We start from the raw sequence: 23955 nt of genomic DNA on the forward strand, positions 1-23955 counted from the left end.
GAGGAGTTTTTCAAAAACTCCAGAAATATCCTTCAGTGTATCAACTGGCATTCTCTATGCGAAGAATGTTCTGCGAGAGTAGAGGCATGTCCGGAATGTAGGGTCGCGATGGCTGTAGGGAGAGTTAGGAATTGATCTCTGGAATCTACGAGGGAAGAACTACAGGCCCACTTCCAAACGGTTTGTTCTATTGAGGATGTAAGCCCAAGCGGTTCCGAAACATCGATAATTCTCAATATGGATAATTTCGAAAATAGGGTGGAGTCTGAGTTAGTTTCACAGGCAGAAGTTATTCCGGAGCCTTGAGAGTCAGTCAGAACAGCCCTCCTCTCCCTACAAATGGAGCACCAAACACCGGTCATTTTCGTAGTAGATTGCGAAAGTGACGATGAACCTGAGCATTTATCGTTTAGTCAATTAATGGAACTCGGCACTATGGACAATAGTAGATGTTTACAGCTGATTCTCGGCCTCCGCCCACTGTAACGGTCTAAATTTACTTGTAAATATTGTAGATATTGTTCGTTTATTTACTATGGAATCGACAGAATTGTCATTTATTGATGACGAACTTTTCGTCACAGCTAGGGACACATCTGGTTTGTCAGTGTGCCCGACCTACATTTTCAAAGAAGTTGTTACGTTTCAATTTAGCACTAGATCAAACTGCTCTTATGTGACCTTTCAAAACCACTACCTTACCTTTTAAGATCTTTATTCAGAGGATATTAACAATGTAATTCAGTTACAAGTTCATTTTATTCATTTAACATCATAGTAATGGGAATCTTCCGTTCCATAGAAAACCATACCTGAAATGTATAAGAATAAATGTATGCTCCCTGACTAACTGCTTTGACCAGTACTTACGCATTCTCCTATTGCCAATCGACGTTGGAGATCCGAAATTCCTCGCTAGGTTGAAATAGTTGTTATTGTTTGTTTCTCAGTTTTCTTCACCTATCATTTTTTTTTCAGCCGTTGTCTGCCTTATTCCCTATACCTTTCCGAGAATATTTCTTGCATAGATTGTTATTCATCACTTCCAGAAGGTTTACTGACATATTAGAGCCATATCGCCTGAAAAACAATATTAGTTACCTCTGGGTTTCTGAATACTGTTTGATATTTTCGGTAAATAATCTGAATAATACGAATGCTCTAATATTTGTACTGAAAGGGAAGGATGTGGCGACTTACCTTGTATGTTTCTATTCCATCGCATGAATAAGGATTGGTAAATAGTTGAAAATAGGTTGGAACAATATATTTTGTAAATATTCGTAAACAAGGTAAAGAGACAGCTGTTGGTTGACATCTGCCGAACTTTCGTAGTGTCGTTCCGTCGACTTACACCGAACTAGTTCTACAGTTGTTCACGGGTGAGGGATTGATCGGTTACTCAAGTTGTCAAGGGTTGTTTTAGGGTTGCATTGCTTTGAGAAGGAGTTTTGATGGGTCATGGACTTGTTGATGATGTATCAAGTGGCTGTGGAGGAATTGTTAGATTTATGATGTTGTGCACAGCGCCCCCTTGGTGCTTGTAGTGTAGATTGGATGCACTGTGGCAACAACTGGTTAGCTGTCAGATGTGGCATTCTCTTAGTATTTGGAAGTTAGCTTTCGGTGAGCTTGGTTCGGAGTTCAAAGGGTATCATCAGACTGATTGTAGGATATATTTGGTTGTATTTGTGCCATCCTTCACGGGGATTATTTCTACAAGTCAGGATTGTATAGTGGAAGACTGATTGGTCATTTTGGTGTGGATATTTGCAGTCGGAAACTTAAGCTCTTTTGAGGATTTGTGGTGGATACCGAACTCGTGCCAGGTGGAAGGATTTCCGAAATTAGGTATGTCTGAATCACTGTCGCATCTCTCATGTGATCTTAGCTATGATATCACTTCTTCAATTCTACAACCTTCGTTTCTCGTCTCTAGATTCATAAGAAACAGAAGGCCCTCAGTCACTCATCAAGTCCCAGCAGGACTTCCGTGCAGAACACCGCACACGAAGAATCGTATAGAAAACCCCTTGGCCAGGGTAAGAATTTTACCATTAAATGTGTTTTAAATGATTTTAGTAATTTCTGGTTCCATCGTTATATCTCAACTGAATATTAGTATTGAAGAGAGGTTTCAACACTCATTCAATTTTCTTGATTTTTACGGGTCATATGGTTATACAGGGCACCCAAAAATATACTCTTGTTATCTTGCTACTTTGCTTGATGAAAATATACCAGGGGTATTGATTAGTCAAATAGTCCTATTGAATGGGGGTTGAATCTCACCTTGTTTTTATCTGATTCTGATTGAGAATTTTCTTCCGTAGGGTTTTTCTTCCTGCTTTTTTTCTTCCTGCTTTTTTTCTTCCTGCTTTTTTTTCTTCCTGCTTTTCTTCCTGCTTTTTTTGTCTTCGTCAAGGGTTCCTGTTTTCCTTTATTTTCTTTCTGGATCTTATTTGGTGATCCATTACTGGTCCAGCTTGTCGTGCCCTACAGGGTGATCTATCTTGGTGGTGCTACAGGGTGATCCATCTCCGCCGTACTACAGGGTGATCCACCGGTGCTACAGGGTGATCTATCTTGGTGGTGCTACAGGGTGATCCATCTCCGGTGCTACAGGGTGATCCATCTCCGCCATACTACAGGGTAGCCTAACACCATATACCGGGTGGCCCAAAAGGAGCACGCAAGTTATAATTGATTTAATTGAATATTTGTGATATACTGAGATATTTGAATAATTGTTGCCCTTATGTTTATTGATACCTGTTGATATAGTGTTTGTTTATCGTTTATTGATTAAGAGTTTGTTATTGATACCTGATTGACATAGATATTTGTGAAACGGAAATTGAGGTATATTCTTCCTTTCACGATTGCTGATTGACACCGATGCGCCTACGCCTGAGCTCACGCGACGCAAACGAGTTTGTCTTACCATCCGATACTAGTATTTACGATTTCACCTACTCAATTTTCGTGGTAGTTTACTCGACGTATTGTAGTTTTTTTGAGCGTCGTTACTACCGTAATTTATGGCTGATTGAATTCGTGGTTAGATACACCGCGCTCTTGTATGGACATTTGAACATCGCGTAGTAGTGTGAATATTGCATTGTTGTCTTAGAAGCGTTGTTGGTTAATCCATGTAAGTTAGGATTACTGAATAAATCATATTGGGGATTTTTATCTTTTATTTCCAATATTAATTGGTAAGTTATTGATATTGTGAGTTACTTAGGGTATCTGGAGGATTAAATTTACCTGGCGCCCATTAAGATCTATTTGAAATTTGCTAAGTTGTTTAACCCACTCCCGTCTCCACTGTTTAGCTTAGCCGCGGATACCCATCTGTCTTATTTGTTACCGACAGATGATTTAGTCCCCTCTTGTGGTTTGTGAGGTGACATTTTGGCGCCCAACGTGGGGCTCGAACCCACGACCCTGAGATTAAGAGTCTCATGCTCTACCGACTGAGTTAGCCACTATGACGTATTGATTGCTTATTTTTGTTGGTTTGGTGAAATCAAGGTGATGTGATCTTGAAGTGTCTGGTGCATGGACCATTCAGAATTTTTTCGAGATTTTGTGTGTGTGTGACGTAATGACGTAATTGCATTTGGTTGTTGGGGCATATTTCAAAGATCATCCAAGTAATGAATGTTCCATCGGTGTGAGTCCACCAAGCGGTGTGACGTCACAGCAGGCAAGGTACAGGGTTTATCATGTGCATGGCTGTATACAAACATACGTCTGCATACTTCAAAGATCCTCCAAGTAATGAATGTTCCATCGGTGTGAGCCCACCAAGTTAGTGGTGTGACAGCTGCAACCGTTCAGCAGTAGGAGAGCGAGATGTGCACTCCACGGCGTATGGCTGAGTAATGCGTATTCATCGGTATGTCCTCACCTCTGTCTCGATGCGGTGAAGGCTGTGACGTAATGCATCGCTCTACCCTCACGGTCGATGGTGACACGCAGACGGCGAGGAATGTGTTAACGTCTGCCCTCTTCGAGAGCGCAACGACCACTGCTTGTTCGTATCCTGACCTCTCTCGATGCGGCGATGGCTGTGACGTAATCGCTCTACCCTCGTTGTCGATGTTGACATGCAGGCGGTGAGGACTATGTCGACATCTGTCCTGTACGCAACGCGCAACGCTGTCTGTTCGTATCGGCATCCGTTAATGTGTCCAACTCAGAGATTGAGTTGGTGCATGTAACTGAGAGGTGGGGATGGCTATGTCGTCTTGACGGATACGATCAGAGTGTATTTAAGAAGTGGACCAGTGTAGGTTATGTTAGTTTACATCAAGTGAGTTAGTGAGAACGTATCATAGAAAATGTATTCCTGTGATTGTGGTAAATCTTTCACTATCTTTCACTCGTAGTGATAATCTTCGTCGGCATCAGCTCCAGAGTTGCCAAGGAGGGCCTGCAGTGAAACGGGTGAGAGTGGATAATGCATCACCTATGTATACGTGCAATTGTTGTAATGTGACAATTCCTATGACCCAAGTGAATTCTCACCGAAGAACCATGAGTCATAAAAATAATGCATGTGTTCAATTGTCTGACGGTGTTCAAATTATAACGAATGCATTCAATTGCCGCATTGCTACATACAGGGTGGAGAGTTCGATTGTAGCCACTGACTACATATCATTTTTCAATGTGATTAGACAGAAGGTCGTTGAATTACTGGAATCGGCCATCAGGATCCATAAAAGCATCAAGATGAATATGGAAGTTTTTGGGAATTATATTCTTCAGACTCAAGATATGAGGGACACGAAGTCATTTAATTCCCGAAATAAAATAGTGGACCAATCTTCCGATTTGAATGACGTTTTTGATGGATTCCGCGATGTAATTGTGGCTCAAACGACTGAATTCCAGGAATGTGACTCAGGTATTTATTTTTTAAAAAATTCAATAAGATTGAATAGTAATATATTTTTTTTATAATTCAGGTTGGACTTGTGAAAAAATATTGTTTCTCGAGGTCAACATTAATAAATACAGTCCACTGGAAGGACGTTCATATGTGAAGCTGCCTGAATGTATTCAATGAAAGAAAGCTGTTGTGAATGTTCGTAATGGAGATCAATATTGTTTTGCTTGGGCTATAACATCAGCATTATATCCTGCAGATAGTTGAATGTCCGAACTTACGTCATATCCACATTTTTCCACTGTTTTAGATGTCACAGGTATGGATTTTCCGGTTAAAGTTAATAATAAGAGTATTGAAAGATTCGAAGATAGGAATGATATTTCAATTAATGTTTACGGTTTAGAGAGTACATTTGAGAAGGGTGAAATGAAGTATGAAGTGATTGGTCCATTGCGATACTCACAGAGAAGACTCCGGAGACATGTCAATTTGTTGCTTATAACTGATGACTCCGGTAATGGTCACTATTGTTGGATCAAAGATCTTTCAAGATTAGTTTCCAATCAACTATCAGCTCATAGACAGAAAAAATATTTTTGTGACGGATGTTTGATATATTTTTCTGATGAGAGATTGCTTTTACGTCATAATATGTATGATTGTAATCACATTAGTACCACAACACCAACTACTAATTTAAAGATCAATAAATATGGTAGAATGGTTGCGGAAAATAAACTAATGTTTGAAAACTTTGAGAGACAAATGAGGGTGCCATTTGTAGTGTATGCTGATTTTGAATCAGTGCTTAACACGTTAAGCGCCACAATAGAATAGGATTTTCCGGTCCCATAGGCCATGCTAATATTATTCACTAATTCAATTTCTTTTATCATCAGTATAATATTTACAACAAACATTTTCAAAAATCTATTATTATTTTTGTTTATTTCCGTTAAATTTTTGAGGTACTCGTTATATGTCGCGCGGCCCACTAAGCCAAATAAACATTCAAGGGCCACGCGACACATACGTTGTGTCGCATATTTTGCGAGTACGGACTTGTTTAGCATCTCTTTCTGTTGCGTTATTCCGAATGTAATACGTTAGTATGAATTTTGTTTCTGTTGATAGAGGTGCTCTGCAACTTTTATAATGTCTTACGAAGCTGAGCAAAAAAAGCTTGAAAACTATTGGAATGAGTTATTATCCGATGAAGAAAGTGAGTTTGGCGATGTATATCTGTCCGATGCTTACTCACCGAGTGATATTTGTTCTTCAGACAGTAATTCTGAAAATAATTTTGTCCAGTCTAAGCGTACGAAAGTTGACCTTTCAAAGAGAGAACTGCCGGTTCAACATGATGGTGCTTCAACCAGTGCACAAAAAAATATTAGACCAACTAATGAACTCAATAGAATGGATCAAGTGATAGAAGATGTTATTTTGCAGTACACTGTAGATAGCTCCGATAGTGAAAAAGAAAACGATCAATACGAAGCCAAGAACGATGACCTTTCTGCTTTGAAATGGTGCTCTGTTGATGGTTCGTCTCTAAAGCAGTTTAGATTTTTGGTTCAAAATGTTGGAATTGATACTATACTATATGAAAAGTTCTATAATAAAAGGCCGATTGATATTTTCAAACTATTTGTGACAGATGATATAATTAGTCATATGGTAGTGGAGACTAATCGTTATGCAGAACAATGTTTAGCCAAACACAATAAGCCAAAATCTCGTATAAAGAAGTGGATTCCTACAAATAATTTAGAAATGGAAAAAATGTTGGGTATTCTTTTATGGATGGGTTTGGTCAAATATCCTTCACTGAGGTCATACTGGAAACAAAGTTCTTTATATTCTAACGAGATTTCTAAAATTTTATCTCGTAATCGATTTGAACTGCTTTTGGCTTTAGTGATAATGAGGATGTTTCGCTTGCGAACGATAGACTGCAAAAATTGACTCCATTGCTTACTCAACTCGTAGAAAGATTCCAAATATTTTATACTCCCGGCTTACAAGGGTGCGTAGATGAAACCATGGTTCCATTTCGTGGACGTCTCCACTTCAGACAGTATATCAAAAATAAGAAACATAAGTTTGGTATAAAAGTGTATAAGTTGTGCTGTGCAGGTGGCTATACGTACAATTTCAAAGTTTATTGTGGTAATGATACTGCCCAAGGTGGACAGGCGTCTGCGAATGTAGTATCTTATCTCATGGAAGGACTTTTCAACTGTGGTCGCAGACTATACACAAACAATTATTACACGAGTGTTTCTTTGGCTACTGAGTTGCTGACTAAAAAAACTCACTTGATTGGAACACTCCGTAGTAATCGCAAATACAATCCCAAAGAAGTAGTACAAAAAAAACTGAAACCCAAGAAGTAATTGCACAGGAAAGTGGTACGGGAATAGTGGTCATGAAATGGCGTGACAAGAGAGATGTTCTCATGCTGAGTACGGTTCACACAGATAATCTAAAGACCGCACTGAATCGAGGTGGCCAAACTGAAAAACCTGAAGCTGTTCTGGATTACAATCAAGCAAAATCTTTCATTGATCTTTCGGACCAAATAAAAGCATATTCGCATTGTTTGCGTAGGGGTACTAAATGGTACAGGAAACTTGCTGTGGAGTTGTTATTAGGTTCAGGCGTCGTGAATGCTCATTTAGTTTATAAGGAAGTTACTCAAGATAAAATATCTATTACAAATTTTCGGGAGCAACTTTGCTCATCACTTTTGGGACTAACGGATACTCATTTATTTTCTAATCAGCCCGATGTAGAACATAATATAAACATATTTTAGTGGAACATGATTCACGGTTACGTTGTGTAGTGTGCTACCGTAACCTGAAAGAAAAAGAGGGGCGCAAAATTGCACTAAATAAAGCAGTGCGTTCGAAATGGCATTGTTCTGTATGTACTAAACCTTACTGCATTTCTTGTTTTCTCGTAGATCATAATGCAATCAAAAGTTGAAAAGTTTTGCTCAGAATATTCTCTATTTTTCTTTTTATATAAAGAAGTTTTATAATGTTTCTTTTATTTTGTGGTTTTTCAAAATTTTCCTAAAATGACCCGCTGTATTTCAGAATGTCATTGTGTACAACCACAGTTATACTTTGTATTCATGCTGTAGTAGCCATTATTTTTGGTAATAAATTTGTTATACCACTGAAAATGTTTTATTTTCATTCCAAAAATATAGGATGATGAAAAAGGGCTTATAAAAATCATATATAAAAAAAATAATGGGCCAACATAAAGATGAGGTTCGCCAGGCCACACTATTTCGATTTCCATAAGCAAAGCGTATCAACGAGGTATATACGGTGTACCACATTTCCAAATAGAACTGCCTTCTATGCGACATAGCATGTGTGTCGCGCGGCCCAGAAAGCAAAATGAGGTGCGACATGCGCATTATACCTCATGGCGCTCAACGTGTTAAACCGATTCGTGTGAATGAGCCAAATCCTGAAAGTTCATACACGATTAAAACATTCAAACATGCCCCATATTCATTTGCTTATTTGATAAAGTGTTCATATAATGATGATTTGTCAAAATTTGTTACATATAGGGGTGTAGATGCTGCTCAGAAATTTGTGAGTAGCATTGAAGATGATTTGAAAGAGATACATGAAAATCATCTCAGATACCCTAAAGTTTAGGGCCTAAACCAATGGATACACAAACTGTCGAAGAAGAAGGACAGTTTGCTGCAGCCAGAACTTGTGGTATATGTAATAAAGCATTTATTGATGGTGAAGTCAAAGTTAGAGATCATTGTCATGTCACAGGAAAGAAAAGATCACATGCCGCTCACTCGAAATGTAATTTAAATTTCAAAATACCAAATTTCATACCTATCATTTTTCATATTTTAAGTGGTTATGATTGTCATTTATTCATAAAAGAATTGTATAGGAATAAAGAGAAAGTTGATGTTATCCCGCAAACTGAAGAAAAATATATATCTTTCACGAAGCATCTCTTTACACACAGATATACCGATAAAGATGGTGTGCTTAGGAAGAATTATCTCAAAATGAGATTTATCGATAGTTATAAATTTATGACTAATTCCTTGGAGAAGTTGGGTGCAAACTTGACCTCCGATCAATGTTTGGAGATGCACAAACATTTCCCACAAATTGAGAAATTCAATTTGATGAGACAGAAAGGTGTATTTCCATATAGTTTTGTTGGTGACATCGACAAATTGAATTATCCATTACTTCCGACAAAAAATCAGTTTTATGACACACTCAATTGTGAACATATATCGGAAACTGATTATGATAGGGCTAGAAATGTTTGGAATTTATTCGAGTGTCAGAATTTGGGGGAATACTCTGATTTGTATTTGAAGTCGGATGTATTGCTACTATGTGACATTTTTGAAAACTTCCGCACCACAAGTTTAGAGATATATAACTTACATCTGGCACAATATTACACTGCACCTGTATCATCATGGGATGCCATGTTGAAGTTCACTAATGTTGAATTGAAATTACTAACTGACATTGATATGATTCACTTTTTTCAAAAAGGTATACGAGGTGGAATTAGTCAATGTAGCGAGAGGAAACATATAGCAAATAATAGATTTTTACCGAATTATAATCCCAATGAACCTTCCACATTCATTACATATTTAGATGCAACAAATCTATACGGTCACAGTATGTCACAACCTCTACCAACAAGTGAATTTACATGGTTGACACCAACTGAAATTCTTAATCTTGATGTGATGGATGTGAGTACTGATAGTCCGTATGGGTATGTGTTTGAAGTGGACATTCATTATCCACAAGAGTTGCATGATAAACATTCTGATCTTCCATTTTTAGTCGAAAAAATAATACCACCTCGTACACAATCGAAAATTCCCAAATTAATTCCAAATTTGAATGATAAAAGAAAATATATAGTTCATTATAGAAATCTACAGCAAGCTGTCAAAAATGGATTGATTGTAATGAATACACATAGAGTATTGAAATTCAAACAATCATGCTGGATGAAACCCTATATAGATCTTAATACTGAAATGCGTAATAGGTCTAACAACAAATCTGTTAAAGATTTCTGTAAACTAATGAATAATGCGGTATATGGAAAGACAATGGAGAATGTAGATAATCGAATTGATGTTAGACTCGTTACACATTGGGAAAATATAAAGAAAAATATGGGTGCCAGCACTCTCATAGCCAAACCAAATTTCAAAAATTGTTCAATTTTCACTGATAATTTCGTTGCCATTCAATTGGGTCGAGTTAAGGTTCATTACGATAAACCATTTTATATGGCATTTTCCATTTTAGAATTATCTAAAACAGTCATGTATGACTTTTTCTATGGATGCATCAAACAACACTTTGATGAAAATGTCTCTTTACACAGATACCGACTCGCTCATTCTTAAAGTAAACACAGAAAATTTTTATGAATTCATGAAAACTAACATAAGTAGATTTGATACATCCAATTACAGTATAGTTAACCAATTCAATATTCCAGTAACAAGTTCAGTCTTGGGTAACTTCAAAGATGAATTTCCAAATGATCCAATCATGAGTTTTTATGGTACAGGTGCTAAAGCATATTATGTGAAATCTGTTGATGGTGAATTTAAGAAAGCCAATGGGGTTAAACGATCGGTAATAAAGAATGAATTGACATGCGAAGATTATCAAAAAATCGTCGAACAAGGTGGTATGATATTCAGAAAGATGAATTCATTTAGAAGCGTGTTGCATGATATGTATACTGAATTGAAAAATAAAGTTGCATTATCATATCACGACGATAAACGATTTATCATTCCGAATACTACCCACACTCTTCCTTGGGGTCATAATGATATTGAATTTTATGAAAACGATCCAAATGAGAACATTCGTTGGATAAGTAATATTATTCAACAATCACAATCTCAGGAGACTCCATTGGATCAATTGATTAATTTATTATCTGCCGAGATCAATGATTGAAATATCATTCAATATCTTCAAAACCGGAACATTCAATATTGATATTTATGTAGCCATTTATAATTAATAATATATGACAGAAGTAATGTGATATTAATGTATTATGTATGTATGTATATGTATTACTGTAATGAATATAAAATGATTAAAATTTTATTTGTATTATTTCTATTTCCCTAATCAATTACTGCAATATATAGTATAATGTAAATGACAGAAATAGCAGTTTGAAGAGAATCATCCTAGAGTGCACAATGTCTAAAACAATCGATAAGTTTGGTAAGTAATTCGTTGGATAAGTAATATTATTCAACAATCACAATCTCAGGAGAGTCCACTGGATCAATTGATTAATTTATATTCTGCCGAGATCAATGACTGAAATACCATTCAATATCATTAAAATCGGAAAAATTCAATATCATTAAAATCGGAAAAATTCAATATCTTCAAAACTGGAAAATTCAATATTGATGTTTATGTAATGTGATATTATTGTATTATTATTGTATATGTATTTCTTTAATGAATATAAAATGATGAAAATTTTATTTGTTTTATTTCTATTTTCCTAATCAACTAATGTATATAGTATAATGTAAATGAAAGAAATATCAGTTTGAAAAGAATCATCGTGGGTGCACAATGTCTAAAACAATCGATAAATTTGGCAGAAAAAGAAAATGGGGAGGTAATGTCATTCGAGGCCCACCCGGCAATGGATTCAAATTAACAAAAGATGGTCATTATGACATGCAAAAAAAATATTGACAAATACAAGCGAACCAATTGAAAAGAGTGATTGTGTAACTGTATCATATCTTGAGGGAGAAATTAATGCAACAAAGGAAGTCATACTTCAGGCCCTACAAGCTGCAATACAATCCACAATACTACATGGATCAATAAGTCCCGAGACTAACCCAGAGATGGCGCTCTTAGTAAACCAGTAACCACGTCTTTCTAGAGTACTAACCTTTGCTTGAAACGTGTCGAAATTTTAAGTCGATCGGACCAGAAACAGCTGAGTTATCGAGGTTAGAGTAAAGTCGTTTTGTAGTTTGTTTAAAAAATGGAAAAAACCGAGTTTCGTGTTCTGATAAAACATTGTTTTTTAATGGGTAAAAACACCGTGCAAGCGAAAGAATGGATTGAAAAATGTTACCCGGACTCTTGTCCATCAAAAGCAACGATTTGTCGGTGGTTTGCCGAGTTTAAACGTGGTCGTACCGACACAAATGACGCAGAACGCTCGGGTAGACCTGTGGAAGCTGTTACACCGGAAAATGTGAGTGAAGTGACAAAAATTGTAATGAAAGATCGTAAAGTGAAGCTCCGTGAGATTGCTGAGATGACACAGATATCATATGGAAGTGTATTTACTATCTTTCATGAAAAATTGAGCATGAAAAAGGTTTTTTCTAAGTGGGTGCCGCGATTGCTTTCGATGGAACAAAAACAGCAACGAGTCGATGATTCAGAAAGCTGTTTATCGCTATTTACTCGCAACAAAAAAGATTTCTTGCGTCGTTACGTGACCATGGTCGAAACATGGATACATCACTACACTCCAGAGTCAAAGCGGCAGTCATCTGAGTGGCGCACAGCTGGCGAAAGCCGTCCGAAACGTCCGAAAACGCAGCAGTCAGCTGGCAAAGTGATGGCGTCAGTTTTTTGGGATGCGCATGGCGTGATTTTCATTGACTACCTCAAAAAAGGCAAATCGATCAACAGTGATTATTATATTGACTTACTGGTACGTTTGAAGGAGGAAATCGCAAAAAAACGACCGCACATGCAGAGAAAAAAAATCCTTTTTCACCAAGACAATGCACCTTGCCACAGGTCGATGAAAACAATGGCAAAATTAAACGAATTGGGCTTTGATCTGCTTCCCCGCCCCCCATACTCACCAGATTTAGCCCCCAGTGACTACTGGCTCTTTGCTGATCTTAAAAAAATGCTCCAGGGAAAAAGATTTGGCTCAAATGAGGAGGTCATCGCTGAAACTGAAACTTATTTTGAAGCGAAAGATACATTTTTTTATAAACATGGTATTGAAAAATTGGAAAAGCGTTGGAACCATTGTATCACCCTAAAAGGAGATTATGTTGATGAATAAAAAAAATTTGTTAAAAAAAATGTTGTTTTCATTGTTAGTCTCGGAACTTATTGATCCATGTGTTAGGTAATGTTGCTCGCGATGCACGTCAAGCATTTGACGACAAAATTGCAGAGGCTCGGGTAACTTTGAGCCGTAAATACGATAGTCTTAAAAGTGATGTAAAAATGAAAATTTCCGATATAACAACATCTACGGCATCTACAGTGAAAAAATATGATTATTTGGAGCAGAGAGTTGTAGTTCTGGAGAAAACATAAAATTAATTCAGGTAGTTCAAGTAGTGCACATGGTCCGTTACTGTGGTATCCAGGAATGGACATAAACCCAAATGTCAGAGTATTAGAACCAAAACTAAAAGCAACAGATGACGTATTAATTGAACCTACATGGTGAATTGTGAAGTGGAATAGCCTGCCTGGGTAGGTTTATCAACAACTATTATTATATATATATTACATTTCCATGTCCCAGAACCGGCATTAGTGATCTACTTGAATTCTGACTTGAAATTTTCCCAAATGCTAAAATTTGAAGAAAAAAAATTTAAATTCGAAAAACAAATTTAAATTTGAAAAAAAAATTAAATTTCAAAAATCTATTTTTTTTACATGTCTATACCCCCCTCTTTCATATTATGTTTTCTAGTTTTTTTCTAGTTTTGCCATTCGTTTCACCAAGATTCGAACTTGGATAGTCTGCGTGGTAGGATAATACCTCAACATTCACGCTGCCACAGGCCCACTTATAATGGGTGTTTTTTATAGAGGTATAGAACTTTAAGTTGGCATTACTTTTCAAGATGGCGACCGATTCAACAGCTGTCAGGTGATTTATTCTCAGTTTGGTTTGGCAATTCATCATGAATAGACTCACGCCTGAACAACGCTTGCAAATAGTGCAATTTTATTTCGAAAATAATAGTTCTGTGCGGAAAACGTATCGCGCACTACGTCCATTTTATCGTCGACAAAATCGTCCATCAGAGCAGTTAATTCGATTAACCATGGAACGTTTTCGCACCACGTTTACTCTTATTGATAACTCGCATCCCCAGAGACGCCGTACGGTGCGTACAGAAGAAACTCTTGCTGCTGTACAGCGTAGCATTGAGGAAGACCCGGAGGAGTCCATCCGCCATCGAGCACAGGAATTGGATCTGTGTCCATCCACTTTATGGAAGATTTTGCGGAAGGATCTTGGTTTGCGTGCTTACAAAATCCAACTCGTGCAAGAATTGAAGCCAAACGATCATCAAGTAAGGCGTAGATTCGTCAAATGGGCCCAAAACGAGATTACCGTTGTTCCCAATTTTCATAAGCAAATTTTGTTTAGCGATGAAGCGCACTTCTGGTTGAATGGCTACGTCAACAAACAAAACTGTCGCATTTGGAGTAAAGGTAATCCTCAAGTGTATGTCAAAACACCGTTACATCCACAAAAACTGACTGTTTGGTGCGCTTTATGGGCTGGTGGAATCATTGGTCCGTACTTTTTCAAAAACGATGGTGGCCAGAACGTTACAGTCAATGGTGATCGGTATAGAGCCATGATTACTAACTTTTTCATTCCTGAATTGAATAACCATGATGTCCAGGAGATGTGGTTTCAACAAGACGGTGCAACATGCCACACAGCTCGTGCCACAATAGATTTATTGAAAGACACGTTTGGTGACCGCCTAATTTCACGTTTTGGACCTGTGAATTGGCCTCCAAGATCTTGTGATTTAACACCTCTAGACTACTTTCTGTGGGGCTATGTAAAGTCATTGGTCTATGCGGATAAGCCACAAACGCTTGACCATTTGGAAGACAACATTCGCCGTGTTATTGCCGATATACGGCCACAAATGTTGGAAAAAGTCATCGAAAATTGGATGTCCAGATTGGACTACATCCGCGCCAGCCGTGGCGGTCATATGCCAGAAATCATATTTAAAATGTAATGCCACAAGATTATCTTTCGGATAAATAAAATTCGTGTCAATCGAATAATCCATCGTTGTTTTATTGCAACTTAAAGTTCTATACCTCTATAAAAAACACGCTTTACTAACAGTTTAAATTCTATTTAAATCACAAAGAATAATGGTGAGAAATAAATAAAAAATTTTTGGTTACACGGATTTGAACTCATCTCATACGTCTTCATAGGCTAGACTGGTGTTAATAACATTTATTATTCTATATAAGATATGAAAGCTTCATTTATATAAAAATAATTGATTTTTTTATGGGTAATCCGGGATTTGAACCACTAATATCAATATTTTACTTTTTTATGAATTATTAAAGGTTTATAATAAAAAAAAATTTGATCGTCAAGATTCGAAATCTTTCTCGAGATTACAACCCGTTCTTTTCTCGAAAAATATCGATCCTACGAAAAAATTAATAGAGACCAAATTTGTTGGAAATTGAATTCTCTACAACTTTTGTCATTACTATTTTTTGTGTAAAATTGAAAATAAGTAATAAATTTAATATTACATAATGAGATTACAACCCGTTCTTTTCTCGAAAAATATCAATCCTACCAAAAAATTAATAGAGACCAAATTTGTTGGAAATTGAATTCTCTACAACTTTTGTCATTACTATTTTTCGTGTAAAATTGAAAATAAGTGTAATAAATTTAATATTACATAATGAGATTACAACCCGCTCTTTTCTCGAAAAATATCAATCCTACCAAAAAATTAATAGAGATCAAATTTGTTGGAAATTGAATTCTCTGCAACTTTTGTCATTACTATTTTTTGTGTAAAATTGAAAATAAGTGTAATAAATTCAATATTATAATAATGAGATTCCACCACTTATTTCTCAAAAAATATCGATTCTACATACACACTGATTATTAAATACCCCCATTATTGATTTTAATAATATAGATTTACAAAAAATAAAAGATTTTTTTCTCCAGTCACAATTTAAGTAGATGACAAATGCCGGTTCTATGACTGAAAATTTTTAATTTTGTTTCATTAAAAAACAATTTTTAACAACACACTGTAGTCCCCGCCCACTCTCCTCCACTTTTAGCCCCGCCCCCTTCCCACCATTGCTCGCCTCACCCCACCATTGCGCATGCGCGCCCCCACCTCACTCCCACTTCTGCCTACACCCCGAGGAGCGCACTTCTCGGCATTCAGTACGACAAGTCTTCTCATCGAGTGCAGTCCAGCTACAGCAGTCTACTACAGCAGTCTTCTACAGTCTACAACAAGCGAATTTTGAGTAAGTTATCAATGTTACTTTTTTATAACAACTAACTTTGTATTATTTTACATTTTCAGAATGGAAAACTACACGCAGGAAATCGACAACGCTGTAGCATCGATCATACCTGTGAATGTTGAGGTGGAGCGACCAGGCAGCCCTGACAAAGCCAAGCGGCAACCTGCAGCAAAGGTTGGTCCCATTCAAAGGTATAGGAGTAAATGCAATAGGACTAACCCTTATGCAGGTAGTTGGCCGACCGCCAAAAGGAATCCTCCGAGACGTCCCGCACCGCTCGCATTGACAGTGGAAAGACGGAGGGTATATAAGCCGGTGCCGAGGATGCCATCTCCAGGTGAAATCCTCACCCAATTCGCATCATTAGCGATGTTGACCACCCATGGAACTTACACCGGTGCCAGAGCCTGCCATGGAGGTCGTGCCACCAGTGTCGAAGCCTGCCGGGGAGATCGCGCCACAAGTGCCACCAGTGCCGGAGCCTATCGGAGAGGTTAACCCCCAGGAGATGGAAACTTTCCTACAGAGGTGTAGGGATGTTGCACTCGCTTCACGAAATAGTGAGGCCGCGTTGGCTAGCATTTCCCGGGAGGAGAATGAAATTGATAGCCGACGGCGCGAGTTGTTAATGGAGATGGTCGAGCTAGATCGAAGGACTACATCTCTGAAGGAAAGGCGGAAGGCAGAGACCTCTTCGATAGAGCTCAATAATGAACTCAACATATTTTTTAGGATAATGGTAGTTTTAGGTTTGTAATTATAATTTTAGGAATAAAAAAAACAAAAAAAACAAATGAAAAAGAAGTGAAATAAAGGGTGTACATTGTTTTGGTTCACATTGAACAATGCGATGGTTGGAGCATTTTCTTCACTTCGTCTTTTCATTATTTTTCTTTTTTTCAATTTCAATTCCAAGTTCTTTCATCCCCACTACTCCCCACTCCCTTTCAAAAGTATAAAAGTAGGAATTATCTGTTGGAATATTCAGTTGATCAGCCACCTCCAGCATGGAACCTGATTCAACTACTGAGCCCTATAGTGTCCCGGAGCCTCAGATGCCTTACTATGCATCTATACAGGAAAGATTCGTGCACTCCACAACGGCACCTCATGACATTCCCTTCGAATTCATGAATAACGACTTTACTATGTTCTCTGGCTCCAGATTGATTTGAGTATGGAATATGCGAAATCTGGAAGCTAGTATTCCAAACGCATTCTCGACAACGTGCCTTGCCCTGGAAACTCGGTAGTTGTAGATTTCTCTTACAGCTGAATCTAGTTGTGCTTGTCTGAAAGGTTTCATCATGTTAATTGACAGGGGAAATGCGTCATCTACCACAAACACGTAAGGCACCTCTTTGAAATGTTCAGTAACATTGCATGGTTTTGGGATCTCAAGTTCATCACTCTGTAACTTTTCATAAAACTTAGTTCTTTGAAGAACACCTCCGTCAGAAACACGCCCATTGGTCCCAAAATCCACTAAAAGGAACCGATATTTAGCATCCACTATTGCTAAAAGTACCATACTGTGTCTGCCTTTATAGTTGTAGTAATATGATCCGGAATCCGCTGAAGGAACTATGTCTATATGTTTGCCGTCCATGGCACCGAGGCAGTGGGGAAAATTCCATCTCTCTTCAAACTGTTCAGCATTCACTTCCCATTTCTCAGTGGTGTTAGGAAACTGGAACAAAATAAAATTCATAACAACTTTTCTCAACGTGAGTAAACAATGTTTAAATTAGGGGTTTAAAAATCAAGGATAAACCATTAAATCAACAATTTCCAAACCAATGTAAAAAAGAGTATTTGGTTTTGTAAAAATTGGATGGGTACACCTAGTACATAATTTTTTTTTCAGGAGGACGTTGGTGAAGCAGCTACAACACCGAGCAGAGAGAAACATCAATCAATAGCGAGGTCCCTTCGCCTGTGGTCCCAATACCCAACTCAGATACACGTGCGGTAAGCCTATCTCCTTATTCCCGACCTAATTCGGCCAAAAAAAAAAAGAAAGTTGAAGACTTGACAACTGGTGTCTTAGTCTCTGTCAGAGACCACTTTCAGAAACCATCACGCCAAGACGACAGATATAATATACTGGGCAAATCCATTGCAATGCGAATTAGGGCATTAGAGAAACGCCAGGCTTTGATCGTAGAAAACAGAATCAACGACATCCTTTTTGAGGCTGAAATGAGTACGTTTGGCGTACCTAATACTGGCACGTACTACTACGAATCTTTGACCAACACCCCTGGGTCAAGCAGGAGCACAACGAGTCCTGTAGCAGCTGTATCTTATGGCCAATATCCACAACAAACTTCAACAGCTGAAATTGTTAGCAATGACGTGATTCCACATCATCAATCAGTGGCAGATTACTTTGCTAATTATGAAAAAAAACAATAGTCTGTTTTGTTTCCTTATTTATATTCAATGTCACTACTAAACATTTCTGTTTTACCAAACAGTTCTTTTTTATGTTCTACCCACTATCAAATATCATGTCTCTGTACTCAGTTAAACATTCCCTTTAAAAACTGTAAACTGTAACGTTGCTATGAAATAAAGTATAAATGTTTAATAACATGTGTATATTTCAATTGTAACCTACCTTGACATTTACAACATCCATAAAACATTCTGTGCAATATTGCTTGACGTACCTGTAAGACGTTTTTCAGCACTTTATAGATGGCTTCACACGTCTCTGGAATTATTTTGCCTAGAGCTTGTGGTGATATCAACGTAGAATACTTGAGACACTCGTACGATCGGCCCGTTGCAAGGAACCTCAAAGTCGCAATTAATCTCTCATAGGGAGAAATCGATTTCCTCATAACCGTGTCTTTCTTTTCAATTAATGGAGTCACGAGTAACAACAGCTGTTTATAGGCGTCTTCATCCATCCGCAAATAATTACGGAAGTCTGAAGGCTCACCAACCAAGTCTTTCAATAATCTTGTATGAGTGTATTCATTTCTTTTAGTAAGCCACTTTTTACTCCACATTTTACGTTTACACTTCTTCTTCTTGTTTAAAACCACACACAATCCGACTAAAGCTATCATATCATCTTCATCTTGGCTCGCCATCTCTCAACTGAGCTAAACGTACGGTATACCGTTACGTGTGTGGACTCTAGTTTGCACAGGTATACATGACAGGTAAACCTGCGCAGGTTTACCTGTCATGTATACCGTTACGTGTGTGGCCAGCCTAAAGGAGGAAAGGAACATGCGGCAAATGTTGTGTTGCATCTGATGGAAGGTAAACTGAATTGTGGCCATTCCCTTTTCTTGGACAACTTTTACAACAGTTGTGACTTAGCAGAAACTTTACTACAAAAACAGATTTATTGTACTGGGACACTTCGTGCCGATCGAAAAAATAATCCAAAGGAAGTTGTTAAAGCAAAACTGGGAAAAGGCGAGACTATATCCAAATATTCAAAGAAAATATTGGTGGGAAAGTGGAAAGACAGGAGGGATGTTCTTTACATATCAACAGAGTTTGAAAATGAAATGATTGAACATACAGATAAAAGAAATAGAGCACGACTAAAGCCTCTGCCTGTTCTTGAATATAACAGGTTCATGGGGGGTGTGGATAGACAGGATCAAATGTCCTCGTATTACCCAGGTGAAAGAAAGACGCTTCGGTGGTACAGGAAATTAGCTCTACATATTATTCAGCTAATGCTATTGAATGGATATTAATTGCATGGAAAATATTCTTCACAGCAAAAAATGTCATTGTATGATTTTAGGCTGGCGGTTATAGAAGAGCTATTGAAAATGAAGACAAAAGCCACTCCGGATTTCAAAAACACAACATTTGTTTCTCATCACCCAACAAAAATTCCTGACGTTTTTACTAAAAATGAAACCAAGAGAAAGAGGTGTAGGGTATGCTCGCAAAATAGGATTAGGAAAAGCACTATATATCACTGCGAGAAATGTCCTGATGCGCCTGGCTTGTGTCCGGGAAAATGTTTTGTAATATACCATGTCAAATAATGCTTTTTATTTTGGGAAAAAATATTTTTCATGTTTACTTTGCATTTTTTATTAATGTATTTTATGTTTGACGTTTTTATGTTCAATATATTTGTGTTCTACAATAATTCGTTGATTTTTTTATGGGAATGTAGATTGCATTTTTACCACCTACAAGAAGGAAAAACAATAGAAGACCGACACGGATCCGTGTCGGTCAGCAAAAAGCAAGAAAAATTTTGCTATATGCTCATGACACGGATCCGTGCCATGCTTGAGAAGTTCACAAGCGCTAGATATATGTCGATCTAAATAGTGAATTTACATTTACAACAAGAACATAAAAGAAGAACATTGAAAAAAAAATAGCACCTAGGTTCAGCAAGCTTAAAAAAATCCGCAGCGAAAGTGTTAAAAATGGTAGAATTGAATATGAAGTTGTGGGCCCGTTACACCATTCTAAACGTAGATTATAGTCATGTTAATCTGATTATTATTATTATTACAGATGATTCTGGTAATAGTCATTATTGTTGGATCAAGGATTTATCGAGACTAGTATCATCACAAATATCTGCCCGTGGTCATAAAAAGTATTTTTGTGATGGTTGTTTATTGTACTTTGATAATGAACGAACTTTATTGCGACATCAGTTGAATGATTGTAATCACATATCGACAACGACACCATCCACAAATTTCAGGGTTGATAAATTTGGTAAAAGGGTACCTGAGAATATTTTGAAATTTGAAAATATCGAGAAACAGTTGCGGGTTCCATTCGTTGTATATGCTGATTTCGAATCTATTCTGAAACCAGTGCATACTAATGAGCCAAATCCTGCTAACTCTTATACAAATCGAACATATCTTCATGAACCATATGCTTTTTTTACCTCATAAAGTGCTCTTTTGATGATTCTATATCTAAATTTGTACTATATAGAGGTGCTGATGCAGCTAAAGTGTTTGTGTCAAACTTGGAGGCTGATGTCACCAATATTTATCACAAATATTTGAAGAATGTCATTCCAATGAGTCCATTGACTGATGAGGAAGAGCATGATTTCAATATTGCCGCCACATGTGGTATATGTGGAGAACCATTTGGTGATGGTGATATTAAGGTGCGTGGCCACTGCCATCTAAGGGGGAAAAAAGAAATGGAGCTGCACATAGTATTTGTAACCTCAATTTCAAATTGCCCAACTTTGTACCCATAATTTTTCATAATCTCAGTGGGTATGACTATGACTGTCATTTGTTCATAAAAGAGTTATGCACAAACAAAACAAAAGTTGACGTCATTGCTCAAACTAAACATATAATTATGGAGAGAATAGTAGATCACAATGGAGTGATGAAAAATAAGTTTTTGAAATTAAGGTTCATAGATAGTTTTAAATTTATGGATGCTTCCCTTCAAGGGTTAGGTGACAATTTAGATGAAAAACATTTTGTGGAAACAAGAAAATATTTTCCGGAACAGGATAAATTCAAACTTATGAGGCAGAAAGGTGTTTTTCCGTACAGTTTTATCGATTCTTTAAATAAATTAGATTATTCTAGTATACCATCAAAGGTGGACTTTTATGATAAATTAAATGAAAAACATCTTTCTGATGAGGATTATGATAGAGTAAAGCAGGTATGGAACACATTCAATTGTCAAGATTTGGGTGAATATTCCGACATATACCTAAAATCTGATGTTCTACTGTTGTGCGATATTTTTGAAAATTTTATAAATACGAGTTTAGATACATATAATTTGGATCCTGCTCACTATTTCACTTCTCCAGGTCTTTCTTGGGATGCTATGTTGAAGTATACGGGTGTCAACTTGGAATTATTAACTGATATCGATATGGTGCATTTTCTCCAAAACGGTATACGTGGTGGTGTAAGCCAGTGTTCGGAGAGAAAGCATATTGCAAACAATCAGTTTCTTCCAAATTATAATCCGGTAGAACCTTCATCTTTCATAATGTATTTGGATGCAACAAATCTGTATGGTCATAGCATGTCTCAATCATTACCTTTTGGTGGGTTCACTTGGTTGACCGCCAGTGAAATATGTCAGTTGGATATCAATAGTATTCCAGATGATAGCCCCCAAAGATACATATTTGAAGTAGATGTGCATTACCCTGTCGAGTTACACGATCTACATTCGGATTTACCATTTTTGGTTGAAAGTATTATACCACCTGGTTCAAAGTCCAAAATACCCAAACTTATTCCTAATTTGAATGATAAAAAGAAATATATCGTTCATTATAGGAATTTGAAACAAGCGGTCCGTAATGGTTCGATGGTGATGAAAACTCATAGAATTCTCAGATTCAATCAGTCACCGTGGCTGAAAAAATATATCGATTTGGAAACAAATTTGAGAAATAAGGCTACCAATAAGTTTGAGAAGGGTTACTTCAAATTGAATATAAATTCCATATACGGCAAAACGATGGAAAATGTAAACAATAGAAGAGACATTCGAATTGTCACACATTGGGAATCCATAAGAAGAGCTATGGGTGCCAATGCTTTGATAGCTCGTCCCAATTTCAAAACATTATCCATATTTTCGGAAGACTTCGTCGTCATACATATGGATAAAGTTAAGGTTTGTTATAATAAACCATTGTATTTGGGGTTCAGTATATTGGATATGTCGAAAACAGTCATTTATGATTTTTTTCTATGATGTCATCAAAAAACATTACGGACCACAAGCTTCTCTTCTCTATACCGATACGGATTCTTCGATACTGAAAATAATGACGGATAATTTTTATAATTTTATGATTGCAAATGTTGATAAATTTGACACTTCTAACTATAGGTTGGGTAATAAATTCAATGTGCCAGTTAGCAAATCGGTGATTGGAAATATGAAGGATGAACTTCCGAATGATCCCATCATCAGTTTCCATGGCACCGGTGCGAAAGCATATCATGTACAAAGTGTGTCTGATGAAATAAAAGCAAAAGGTATTAAAAAATCCGTTATAAAAAATCAAATTTCAATTGAAGATTACATTAGGATTGTTGAAACAGGCGGTACAATATTTAGAAAGATGAATGTATTCAGGAGTGATTTACATGATATTTACACGTTGATGTGCAATAAAGTCGCGCTGTCACATAATGATGATAAGCGATTCATCATTCCTAATACCACCAAGACATTACCTTGGGGCCACAACGATATTGAATTCTATCAGACGAGTTCCGAACAAAATTTAAGAATTCTTTTGAATGTACTGAAAGATGAAAACAGTATAAGTGACAAGAAATTAAATCTACTCATTGCCTTATTGGAAGAGCAATCGAGTAATTGAATTTTTTCACCCATTATCTGGTTTGTTCAACAAATTGTAAAATTCATACTTGTCGAATATTTCAAACGAATTATCCTACCCCACTTCCACCACCCACTCCCATTCCCACCCGAAGTGGTAGGGAGCATATGGCTATAAAACATAAGGAGGAGGCCACAGTTCATAATTCGATTGCAGTCTTCCTTCGAAAGAAGCAGCCAACCCGAGATACCTGCCAGCCAACTTAGTTGAAGTTAAAAATTCAAAGCAGCTTGATGCACACTTCCATACTATTTATATTATATTGTCTAATATTTTCATTTTCTCTTTCTAGA

General features: G+C 37.0%; 1 protein-coding gene, 1 long non-coding RNA gene and 1 other non-coding gene across 3 annotated transcripts; 1 reads left to right on the forward strand and 2 right to left on the reverse strand.

Moving 5' to 3' along the window:
- Window positions 1-477: 477 nt before the first annotated feature.
- Window positions 478-3189, forward strand: LOC141480334 (uncharacterized). Its single transcript, XR_012464273.1, has 2 exons — window positions 478-1851; window positions 1940-3189. It is a non-coding gene; the product is annotated as an uncharacterized lncRNA (long non-coding RNA).
- On the reverse strand, window positions 2428-23931 carry LOC141480331 (uncharacterized). The gene is made up of 2 exons (XM_074170240.1): window positions 18966-23931; window positions 2428-17980 (listed from the first exon to the last, which is right to left on the reverse strand). Exons 1-2 carry the CDS (start codon window positions 19392-19394, stop codon window positions 17399-17401), a joined length of 1011 nt encoding a protein of 336 aa, XP_074026341.1. The 5' UTR covers window positions 19395-23931; the 3' UTR covers window positions 2428-17398.
- On the reverse strand, window positions 3422-3498 carry TRNAK-CUU (transfer RNA lysine (anticodon CUU)). Its single transcript has one exon. It is a non-coding gene; the product is annotated as a tRNA-Lys (tRNA).
- Window positions 23932-23955: the final 24 nt, after the last annotated feature.

This window comes from Leptinotarsa decemlineata, unplaced genomic scaffold (assembly GCF_025532065.1).
Source record: "Leptinotarsa decemlineata unplaced genomic scaffold, Ldec_3_MD MMD2_P_RNA_scaffold_7, whole genome shotgun sequence".
Taxonomy (NCBI): domain Eukaryota; kingdom Metazoa; phylum Arthropoda; class Insecta; order Coleoptera; family Chrysomelidae; genus Leptinotarsa; species Leptinotarsa decemlineata.